Source organism: Conger conger, chromosome 16, assembly GCF_963514075.1.
Source record: "Conger conger chromosome 16, fConCon1.1, whole genome shotgun sequence".
Taxonomy (NCBI): Eukaryota; Metazoa; Chordata; class Actinopteri; order Anguilliformes; family Congridae; genus Conger; species Conger conger.
The window spans coordinates 22,033,616-22,045,859 of NC_083775.1; the positions used below are offsets into that span (position 1 = coordinate 22,033,616).

Below are 12,244 nucleotides of genomic sequence, written 5' to 3' on the forward strand. Positions count from 1 at the left end.
GAGAGGCGTTATGAATCCAGTTAAATAGGTGAACCTTGAGGAAGGCCTTGTTCCTTGCATTCAATGCCATAGGGTTGAGTCAGGGCCTTCAGTTTACATTTCATCCAAAAGACATCGGCTCCTGAAATATAGCGTTCCTGTCACTGCACCGGACCACTGGATTTCTGCTTTGTCCTTGAGGAGAGAATTTCCCATGGTAACCCACCAACACCACTTCCTGCAGTAACTTCCTTTTATTTGATGCACTTCTGGCCAAGTACTTTTCAGGCCCAAAGGTAATAGGTGTTTATTGATTCAATACTGTTATAACCGAGACCATAGAATAAAATGTTCCGTCTCAGAATGAATTGAACATTGAACATTGAATGGTGTATGTTCAGCCAGAAGGTTATGGTAGTATGGCTGCTGGCTATGCTGACAGAATGGCTGAATTACATTTGAGTTCTTTACTACGAAGAACGAGAGACAGAGAGAGATAAATGGTACCAAGTGCTACTCAACTCTGCTCTTAAAACCGCAGGAGCGAGAAATTATTCCAAGCTGTGAATCATCTGAGACAGGAAACTGTACAGTGTCTTGTGTATCCTGCTTAAAAAGATAGGGAAAAATTATTGAGAATCCAGCTGTTTTGCCTTTAAGATATATGCATGTATATGAACATTTTTGTCCTGCTGTCAAATTTACAGTCAATGTGTGTAATTCTCCATTTGAACATAGTAGTGCCTGTCGCTCTGGGTCTTTTCTCCCCTGGAGGCCCCAATGACTATTGACTTAAATTTAACCCTCCTTTAATGTTTAGCTCAGTTCACCAAATGTCAAAACACTTTAAAAAATCTATACGTCTATACATTCCTGAGTTCTCATATTTCTAACCAGCGTAGTTTTTTCCAGATACATTTGATTTAAAAATGCATGTGATTCAAAAAATGCTTGTGAGGGTCTCAATTGGCTTCAAGTGGCTAGGGTGGCTAACATTTCTATGTCTGGAAATCAAGGATCCCAGTCAGTCTTTTGACCGTATGCAACCTTAGGATTTTTTTGATTTGGAAATTGGGTGAGTTGTCCCACAGTTATGGGATGCATGCCTGACTATACATGCACCGTACACCCCCGTTCCCTTTTGTGACCGATGAACTATGTCCCAATCAACACCGGTGCCTGCACTGCTGTCAGAATGAAGTACTGTCAGAGAGAGGCCATTTGGGTGCGTTGCCCTGCTCCCATTGCACTGCTTCTTGGCTTGATGTGACAAAACTCACATGAAGATCATGTTTAGTGTTACATTTGCGGTTTCATAAAAAGGCTTGTGTTTTCATTCACTGTAATTGCTGTGTAATCATTTGTGCACAATATGATAACAAATCACAAAGAACGTACCCTGATTTATTTGCAACTGTCAAAAAATGTTGTCTGTCCCGCTAATCACAAACTTAAAAAGCCGACGCGAGAAAATTGCATAGCATTGCCCCCAGGGCTGCGGTTTTGTTGAACATGGGTGTCGGTGAAATCCTCCAGTCAGAAAAAGACCTTACCCATTCCTGAAGGTGAATGACACTCTTTTCTGAAGAAAATTGTTGGCACGGTGGCTATCAGTTTTTAGGGACACTTTGAACCGATGCATGTTTTTTAAATTGTAGTGTCTTCTTTGCGATATCTGACTTGCACAGATAAATGTAAAGAAGATAATGCTGGATGTGAAACAAAGCAAAGGTGTGCAGAAAGTTGTAGTTGTGACGACAGAAGTACGGAACATGTGAAAGGAAATGGACAAAGGGACAGGCGGGTGAGATCACTGGCAGAGCTTTTATGATTCTCTGCAGGCAGGCTTGGGGGGAGGACCCCAGCTCTCTCTGACAGAGGACGTTTGACCCTGGGGGGGCGGTGAGGGGGGCAGGAGGATCATGGGAGGGCTTTGGGGGTAGAACATCTGCAACAGAAGAATTTATTCCCTAAACCACTGTAATTAAAGCCAGAATAAAGTGGGCTCTAGGAGAGAGGGAGAGAGAAACAGAGAACCTCCAGCTAGCTCTGCTCAAGACCCAACATAAACTTTGTGACACAGAGAGAGAGAAGGGGAGCTGAGAATGAAGGAGGTGAGAGAGAGAAGGGAATTAGGCAAAGAGAGAGAAGGGAATTAGGCAAGATGAGGGCAAGATTGGAATGGAAAAGGAAGGATAGAGAGAAAGAGTGAGAGTGGGAGAAAGAGGTGAGAGTGGGTGAAGGAGTGAAAATATGGAAGTCAGTAGAGAGTCGTGATGGGTATTTGGATGATTTTAGATTAGCGGAGGGCATTTGGATGCTTTTCAGTGCTTGGATACCCGAGGGAATTCGAATAATTGCCTCCATTCAGAACTTTGCTAGTCGCGATTTTCAGAGACAACGTTGTCTGCAGCTCAATAAACAAAATTATCTGTATCTGTGTTCAGAGGACTGGGTAATGAATTGTGACATGTACTTTCATGTACTATACAGCCTGTATACTTGAAAACTTTGGAAATAAAACTTATATAATATACTCGAAACTTCTGAAAGTGAACTACCCCTTTGGCTTGCATGTCATCGCTTGTATCTTTGAGGATGCCAACAGCATTGACAACTTAACTGCTTCAGAGTCGCAACTGCTGTTGAAATGGATTCTAAAAGTTTGTATTATCATCCATAAAACAACAAACTGCTAAAGCCGCATAAAAAAAAAAACATTTAATTGAAACCATTCATTTCACTTTCACTTTATTTTCCAAGTAATTTTCCCAGTGCCGTTAGCAGTCCTTTCCCTAGCAGAGATAAGGACAGGGAGTGGGTGTGTGAGAGATATTGTTGGGAACGGAGATGAAATCACATAAAGCTGTTATTTACTATGACTCAGAATGAGGGTATATAAAACTTTTAAACCACACATGTTGTTTCTTGTCAAACTGCCAAAAAAACATGGCAGACCGAATGAGCTGCTTTGAAAATCTCTCTGTTGAGATCAATGTAATCTGATTTCTCAGACTTAAAAAGTGAACGGATAATCCGCCGGTATTATACAAGCTAATTTACAACCGGATGGATGTGATTCTATACTGACTCCAGTATGAAGTAGGACCCCTGACTCCCATTGTTGATATACTGTGTCATAAATCTTATTCATTCATATAGCGTTCAAGGGAAGGAGTCTTATTGCAACACAGACTTTGCAGGGCAGTGTCTATGATTGAACAAGAACTGACCGTACTTTTAGTTTAGAGATTGAGAGCAATTTGTTTCAGGATCTGGGAGCAACTCGTACTGCAAAGAAGTGTGACAAATTCTACTGATAGTGTTACAGCTATCTTTGTACTGAAAAGAAAAAGTCACTGAAGCTGACTCAGTATAGCCTTATTATTTTTTTTTTTACGATGTTGCCGATTTTGGTTTTTGTCTAGTTTGTCAAGAACATTGTTAACCATGCTCTCATGCTTTCATAACTCTGTACACAAGCACTCTCACATTTCAAACCTGTAAAAGACAAATTAGCAATTCAACAGCCTTTTATAGGTGATAGCGTTTCCTGTCTTTTAGCGGGTCGTGTGACATGTCGTTTGAAGCCTGGGAAGGTTTGAGTGTGCTTTGCTACAAAGACACGTACGGATCTCTCTGACATCAAAAGCCTGTTGAGGGATTTCACGTTTGATGGATGAAAGCGATGGAGACATGGGCGGGGGGCAGCTTTTTAATTTTTTTCCACTTTGCAAGTCTTTCAAAACACTGCAATAAAGGTTTCAAGGTCAGTATTTGCAGGAGCAAATGTCAAAGCTTGCAGGAATACTCTACCTTAGTCCTCCCTCCTGATTTCCCCCGCCCCCCTTTCTGATATCCCTATCCCTCTTGTCTAACCCCCCAAAAAAATAAAAATAAAATAGCACTTATGATGACTATATGTTTAGAACAGCACTTCCTATGTATTTTCCTAGTTATGGATGTGATGCTTTGACTTGTGGAAGAACCTATGCACTTGTAAGTCGCTTTGGATTAAAAGCGTCTGCCAAATAACTAAAATGTAAAAAAATGAATACATGAAAACATTTAAATCTAGCAGAAGTTTGATGAATATTTTTCTACTGTGTTAAATATGCAGAAAAAGTCAATGTAAGTCTGTAATGGCACATTTTTATGAGCGTACTACATAGGACCTTCATACACTACTAATGTAAATGACATTAATATAATATACTGTACAAAATTCAAACTTAGTAAGATTGCATACCGTACCCTGGGTGGATATGGATTCACATGTTTATGAAGAATACAGTATTCAAGTTTAAATGGATGAATCTTCATCTGTGGTCTACCTCAGTCTACCTCTACCATGGCTAAACCATTTGTATATTGGCCCATATCAACATTTTGATAAACTGTAGCAATGCAGATGGATTACTTTGCAACTCTTGCTCAGGGACACTTCAACACGCTTCAACTGGGGATCAAACCAGCAACCTTCTGGCAGCCAGACGACCACTCTTACCTCCTCAGCTAATGTCACCCCTATTTCTAGTTAGTTGGTTTTTATATCATCTGCTTTAGGGCTCAGCATGGTGACAGACGCAGCTTATAAGCTTTATAAAGTGAGGCAGATTTGTTCTTTATATCTAATTACACAAAATAGTCCTTGGAGTCCCTTGTATTTCAATTGAATATGAGAAGCGTTTTATTGTCTTTTCCTTGCAACGTCAGGTGACATCTTTCCAAGAAAATGGCTTTTAGAAGCCTTGCCGCTGGCCAATTTAATTAAAAGGGTTTAACTGGACAAAAGCAGTGCTGTCACTGATTAATCGCCATTTCAAAAACTTAAATTTCTCACCGTACTATCGAATAACAGTTCCAGCTGTACTACTCCCCAGTCATCAGCACTTTCCCAGCTGTTGGCAAGGCCCAGCTAAAATCTGCCGATTGTAGACCCACCGAGTAAAAACAAGCACACAAACGCTAATCAGCACTTCAGTTCTGACTTGACCTGGGAGAAATTGAACACTCTGACTTGGGGCAACCCCTAAACTACAAATCTATGTGTAAGTCTTTTCAGTGTGGCTTAGTGATGTTGTTTGGACTTTTATGTATGGTGCTGTCTCTTTATTGTACCCATTTCCCTGTGTAAGGCACCTTTGAGTTTCGAGAAGTTATGTTTATTTATTGAACATTTATTTTATTACTCCATCTTTTATCCCTTTTCACCCAAGGCTGCAGACGAGTGTGGGCATCACCTAAGTCCTCTTTTGACTTTGCAATCCACCAGATCAGTTGTACAGTCATTGTGTCTGCATACTTCCAAACCACATCCTTCCAAGGCAAGGACTCCTTTGACAGAACATTATAAAAACAATTATATGGTACTTGTGCAAATACTTGTTTGGCCATTTACATCAATATAATTAAAGGCATATTAAATGGGTTCCTCTCACTACCAATTGGAATGGGTAATTATTTAGTAGAGACCATCTAATTATCATAGATGAGCAAGCCAATGTTGGCCTACAAATTTAGCCACAGTTAGAGCTAGCCTGCCACTATGTTATTGCAATTATTGTACAATTTTAAGGTACTAAGGTATTAAGGTACAATTAAATATTGAATATTACCATATAAAATAAAAGTGAGAAATTATTAACTTGATCTTGAACAGTTACATTTGACAAATGCCTCAGTGGTTTTGTGGGTGGTTGTACACATCGATGATTGCAATGTTCAGCACAGCATCTCTGGGAATGAAGGGCACATACGAACGGATCGATTCATGCTTAGAATCTTAGGGCCTGCCAAATATTGTGTTTAAAGTATTTCCTGCTCTCACTTATTAGACAACATTGCAACTATATAACTAGAATGCAGGTATGCATAACTGAACTTTATGCAAACGCGACACACACTGTTGATCTTTCTTTCCTCTTCTTCAAAGAAGGGCCTTGGCGACCCAGTTTTTTCAGATGAACAGAAGCCACAGAGAGCCGCTAATTGCTCTTCTTTGATTCACACTGTGATGTCTGAACGGGAGGGTGGATCGTAACGCTTTCCCATCAGTCACTCTAAAAGCTTTAAGCATTTCAGATGCACTTGTCAGACCTGGGTCAACTAGTTATTTGGTATACTTTTACCCTTTAGACATCAATAAAATCCAACCTCTGAAAGTACTCAATTTTAAAGCAAAAAAGATTTCTTGTATGTTTTGGTTGCAGGAGGGTTTTCAAATCATCTGGAGTCACCATCGTCGAAAGAGCTTAATGCTTCCAATAAATACAGTATTTCAGCCAGGTCTGGTATTTATTATTACAATTATTCCCGACAGCATCACATCAATAATGTTTCCTTGGACATGGGCCTGCTGCTGTAGCATAATTTTCAATTGCATTATGTTTTTTTTTCATAGCTTTTTTTTTTTTAACCAGTTTTTTTAAACCCATGGTCTGGGATCGGATCCTGACCGTGCCAGTGGAGACTGTGGCCAGTAGCCCTGCAGAGCCATGCATAACCGGCGGTGGCCTCGCCCAGAGTTAGGGAGGGTTCACTTGGCTGGGCTCTCCATCTCATTGTTCTCTGGAGAACAACACTGGTCACTCGGGTGCCTGTAGGTCTGCCTGTTAACATGGAGTGTCTTCCTTCAAATCCAACTTCTTATTGCCAATTAACTTTTTCCTGTTCTCCCTGGGTCCTCTGTCAGTTTGAGAGAGTGTAGACAAGCTGTCATTCCCCATCCAAAGCTTGTGCGGCCAGACACTGCTTCTTATCATTCCCACAGTCCAGGCACTGAGCTGTGAGGTCAGTGTGTTGGGAGGTAATTTAATGTGGAACTGGCACAAGCCGACCGCAGGTGCCTGAGTGACCAGAGGGGGTGCTGTTGTTCACTGGGAGGGAGAAGAGCCTGCTGACTGACACCTTGTCAATGCTACAGCCAATTAGGTCACCATCTTGTGGGTTTCCCAGCCGTAGACACAGACATTGTCAGGATTCAATACCAAATCACGGAATGTGTCCCCCACACTCAAGCCCAGTGCGTTAGCAGGATGAGCCAGAAAGCAGTTTGCGTGCGAATCTGTTTTTTATTATGGCTATTTTATGATTTTTGAGGAATACCCTTTTTCCCCTTATTTCTGGATTCAGGAACTGCATTGTACTGACCCCACATTGGCCATCAGATGAGATGGGGTATGGGATGTAGAAATACATTTTTTTTTTTTTATCATAACCGCAGAGTCAAAAAGTGCAGTGGGCTGGATTACAATGAGAAAAATATGCCTGCGGGGTGTTTCTCTGACTGTGACATTTACACACCTGCTCATGCTGGAGGAACGCAGGAACTGGACCCCCGCCGCCCAAACCCAGCAAACAGTTCTCTGAAGACCGTGTCGTAGCAACGGTGGAGAAAATACACACACGCCACTCAAACTCAAGCTTACCCTACAGTTACCCTGATTTAACACAAGTGGTGGGCACGGTGGGCTGTCCATTAATTATTTATATATCTGAATAATTTATTGGTATTTCAAATTAAATTCTTCATTAAATTGTGAATGTGAGCTTGTGTCCCTGTACGATTCAGTGTGTAATTCACAGTTAAACTAGCAATTGAGTATTCAGCTAATGCCTGGGGTAGTTAATAGTAAGAAAAAAAACTTCATACACTTGTTTGCCTACTCCAGATGTAATATATAAACCTAACTGGAGCATGTGATTAGACACCAGCTTCATGTTTTCTTGAAACTCCAGAATGGCCCTCAGCGGATGATGTCCATAAGCTTAGTATGGCCAACCAAATCCTTTCCCTGGGTTTTTAATCCAATCTTGAACTTTCTTCTTCAGACTTCTTTGTGTGTTTTAGTGTTTCCCTTCCCCTGGATGTCATTAATCTGCACCCAGTGAATGAGGAACACGGAGAACGCTGAGCTCATAGCTGCAGGGGCCTCCTCTAACCCTGGCACCACTCTGCAAATGGCCGTCCCGAGACTGAACTTATTTGCATTATTTTTGTTGTACCATCTTCTCTTTCTTGTACAAATTTTCTTCCATTCCCTTTTATCTCGCTTCCCCTTGCTCCTACCTTGCCCTCCATCCCTTTCCTTCTTCCTGCTCTCTATTTTCACCCTTCCCGCCTCCCTTTGTCTTTCCTTCTCTTCCTCTCACTTTCTCAAATAGAAAGATGCATAATGTGCATAACTGGGGAACGTCTCAGCAAAAGTAATAAATGCATCAATGACAAGACAACAAAAATACACTCTTTTCGGCTCTCTCACTCCCTCTTCCTTCACACCTATCTCTCTCGCTCCTCTTTTCTGTCAGAGGGAAAGACATTTGTAAAACTGAAATGCTACTACTGTCTAATTAGGGACAGTCCAGCCTGCTCACAGGCCTCATGGAGTTCACCCGTAAACATTTCCTTTGGCCTGTAGCACAGAAACTTCCTCTTCCATTTAGAACCCCACCACCCCACCCCCAAAATATACAGCAGAAGAGAAAAGGGAAAGAAAAGGGAAAATGGGGGGGGGGGGGGGGGGTAGAGGAGAGCCTGGAAAATACACAAGCTTTTCTTCTGGAGCCACATTGTTCATTTATCACACCAAGAACCCAAACACTTATAGCGCTTTAAGGAATGACATTGTAATTTGGACATAAGGGGCTTGGGGGTGAAGGAGACATTTGGCTGGACATTTACAAGCAGCCGTCAGACATATTGCATCAATCGGAGCAATAAACTGTAGGTCTTTGAGTTCAGCAGCACCTTCCACACCCAGCACTGCACCCAGGGCCTCTCTCTCTTCATTGTTCTAAGCTGGTTTCTACTAGTGGGAAACATTAAACTCCCTAAACTCAAAAGGCACCATCAAAACTTCCTCTCCGCACCCTTCAACCTCTCTCACAACCCCCACCCCCAACGGTGGTGTAGCCCCACAGCAAGAGACTAAACCAAAGGGTCACCAAAACCCCCCTCCCGCTAGTCGGCTCAGTGCCAAATTTCCTTATTGTTTCCATACAGACAGATGGCTCAGATCATCATTAGCGTTAGCCGCTGCAGACTCCTCTCTGTCCTGCCCTGTTATCATTGTTAGTGGTCCTCGTTTTTGCCGTGATGTATTAAATGCATTATGCTATATCGCCTCGTAATAGCCTGCGCCAAGTGGATAAATAAACCCAGTCTAGGTTTTTACATTTTGATCGTGAAGCCCCACAAGCACCACCAGGTTCCCCATTATCTTTTTTTGTTAACTTGTTTATGTAACTATCTGCCATGGTATGCACTGATAAATAAGTTTTAGTTTCCTCTTGAAATAACTTTTATTTTCCCCAAAAGAAGTTCTTGTGAGACACCTGGCCTCTCCAGACTTATAATCCAGACAATAATTAACTTATTTTAACCTGTAAGGTTTGCAAAAACACATTCCTGCAGATTGCAGCTCTTACCTTCCTCTCTCTCCTCCTTCTGTTGAAAGTCTGGCCCCTCGGTCTTATCCTTGTTGCCGTGGCGATTGTCTTCCTTGGGCCCGGGCCCTGTTCCGTCAGCACATGAAAAGGAGGCGATCCTCTGGAGAATGGATCCTACACTCTCATTAGCCCGTGGCACTTCCTGGCTGGGTGATACTATGTTCTCATTGGCTCCCGGTACTTCCTTTTCTGGTGACTCCGTGCTCTTGTTGGCCCGTGACAATTCCTCATCAGGTGGAACAATGTTCTCATTGCCCTGTGGCACTTGCTTATGAGGCAAATCTACACTTTCATTGGCCAGTGGTCCTTCCTTATCAGTGCTCTCATTGGCCCTTGGCAATTCCTTATCAGGGGTTTGGACACTCTCAATGGCCTGTGGCACTTCCATATCAGGTAAAACTATACTGTCATTGGCCTGCGCTACTTCCTTATCGGGTGGTCCTACACTCTCATTGGCTTGTGGTACTTCCTCATCAGGTGAAACTATGCTCTCATTGGTCTGTGACGCTTCCTGTTCAGGTGATCCCACGGTCTCGCTCTCCTGGCAGGTTTCTTTGGGGACATTCAGGGAAGCGGGAGGAAGGGGATCTGAGGGGGAGAGCTGGACGACCTGCGGGCGGGTGATCAGACTGAGCTCAGGGGTCTGGGCAGGGGAGAGCGGGACGGGGGTCACCATGACGGCGGGGACACGGAACGGCCCTGGAGCTACAACGGGCTCGACTATGAGGCCATTTCCAGGGGACAACCCCGGATCCACACCACTCGTGCCACCAACAACAGGCATGGAGGGGCCAGCAGGAGCAGGGGTGGGGGCAGCAGGAGCAGGGGAGAGGGCACCAGCAGGAGCAGGGGAGAGGGCACCAGCAGGAGCAGGGGAGGGGGCACCAGCTGGTTTTGGGTGAAACCGTGGCGGTGGTTTGGGGGGAGAGGGGGTCTCTGCGGAGGGTGCTTGAGGCTTGACTGCCAGGTTCTCTAGATCCAGGGGGAACTTGTTAAGCTTGGCCACCTCTTTAGGTTTCGGGGTCAGGTGGCGGGGCGAGTGGGCGCCACCCTGCAGGCGGCTGGCAGAGGCACTCCAGGTGCCTCCCGTCTGGCCAAATCTGTCAACTAGTGAGGCTACACCCCGGCTCCCACTGCCCTGCAGGTCCAGCGAGGGCATGGAGCCGTGGATTACTGCTGTGGGTTCACCAGCTGGGACCGACGAGACCTCTACCTCTGAGCGGAACACATTCCCGTGAGAAGAGAACTTTTTAAGGGCCGGGCCAACCAAACCTGTGGTTTTGAACTCCCGCCTTCCCATGGGCCCCTGGGGCAGGCCGGCGGGGGAGGCAGAGCCACTGTGACCCTGTTTGGATATGGAGGCCTGGGAGTCCAGGCTGGAGGAGGAGCTCCGGAGACTGTCGTTGTGGCTCCCCAGCCCAGAGGTGGAGAAGCCGTTCGGGTTGAACCTGCTCTGGAAGGATGAGGCTCGGCTGATTCCTGAACCCGCGTTCCCATTGGCCCTGACACCGGCCTCTGCTGTCCCCCGGTTGAAGGAGAGGCTCGTGACGATCTTGTTCCTCAGCACTGGGCTCTGGGCAGGGCTAGGGTTGATGCTGAGCCGCGATTGGTAGGGTGGAGGAGTGTGGTTTGCTGGCCCTCTACCATCATTGGTCCTGTTGGAATTTGGGGTGGGGCTAAATGGGGAACTGTGGGCAGGGGAAGGAGAGTATGCAGGGATCTCATCCTCAATGTCAAATGATCTCTTCAGTGCTGCAGAGGAAAAAAAGACAAACATTGGATGTGGTGTGAAACCATTTGATTTGACTCCTTCACTTACTATTGTGTTCAAAAAGTAAAGTTACTGGATAGCTGTCCTCACATGACATGAAAGCATATATGATAGTGAGACTTGACTGATGTTCTGACAAACAAGCTTACTTAATGATAATTCTTTTATTTTGTATTCCTGTTTGCCTTTTGAGTGAAGATATCTGTCATTTATCCTGTGTATCCATTCAAACCTCAGTTTTTCTGAAAGAAATGTTGAATCATGCCTCTCACGTCAGTTGGGTTTGCTCTGACAACACACCCTTTGTTTTACAAAACAAAAACAGACTTTTTTGTGAAACTGAGACTTCACAGGAAGCTTTGAAAAAGTCCTTGTTCTGCATGTGTGTCGTGGTTGAAATGTAGGATTTTGAGCCAGATACAGGTCAACAGAAACCTGCACTGATGGGTATGTGTCATTGCCATGTTGCTCCGGCTGGCACTGTGACACATCAAAGCTTGTGACACTGAGATCCCTTTTAACAGTAACAATAAGAAAATGGAGGAAAACATTTAGATTTCTTCTCCTATATAAGGGGGTGGGGGAGCTCTTCAACATTGAAAGAGCCATCAGGTCCATGTGCAGACAGATGGAAGCCCTATATCAATACAATTCTGCCAGACACATTGTTAGAGAGGCCTAGTCATAATTACAACCCAGTCTGTTTGATCTGCCTTTGAGCTCCCCGCAGTATCATCATACGAAGACCCCCTGGCAGATTTGGGTTAGCTGGGTTATGGAGAGATCCCACTGTGGGGTTAGTGTTTGGGCTGTGTGCATATACAGTAGAAGTAGTGGGGTTTTCCCCACTGTGGAAATGGAGCAGCAATAAAGATCACTGTTCAATCAACTCCAACCAACTCTTGCACAAATAATATATTCTGTTCCTTCTTGTTTTACCCAAGAAAACTCTTACCAGTTTGCCCAAACTGCTTTTCCTTTGCATTACCTGCAGTCACAGCTGCAGCAATACTAACAATACTTACTGTCTAAGTGTAAGATGAC

General features: G+C 44.1%; 1 protein-coding gene across 1 annotated transcript in view; it reads right to left on the minus strand.

The window, feature by feature from the left end:
- Nucleotides 1-12,244, minus strand: part of septin12 (septin 12) — a 67,244-nt gene that overhangs the window by 43,351 nt on the left and 11,649 nt on the right. Inside the window, exon 2 of the mRNA XM_061224395.1 lies at nucleotides 9,409-11,181. Coding sequence (XP_061080379.1) covers nucleotides 9,409-11,181 — 1,773 coding nt within the window. The remainder of the gene's footprint in view (nucleotides 1-9,408; nucleotides 11,182-12,244) is intronic.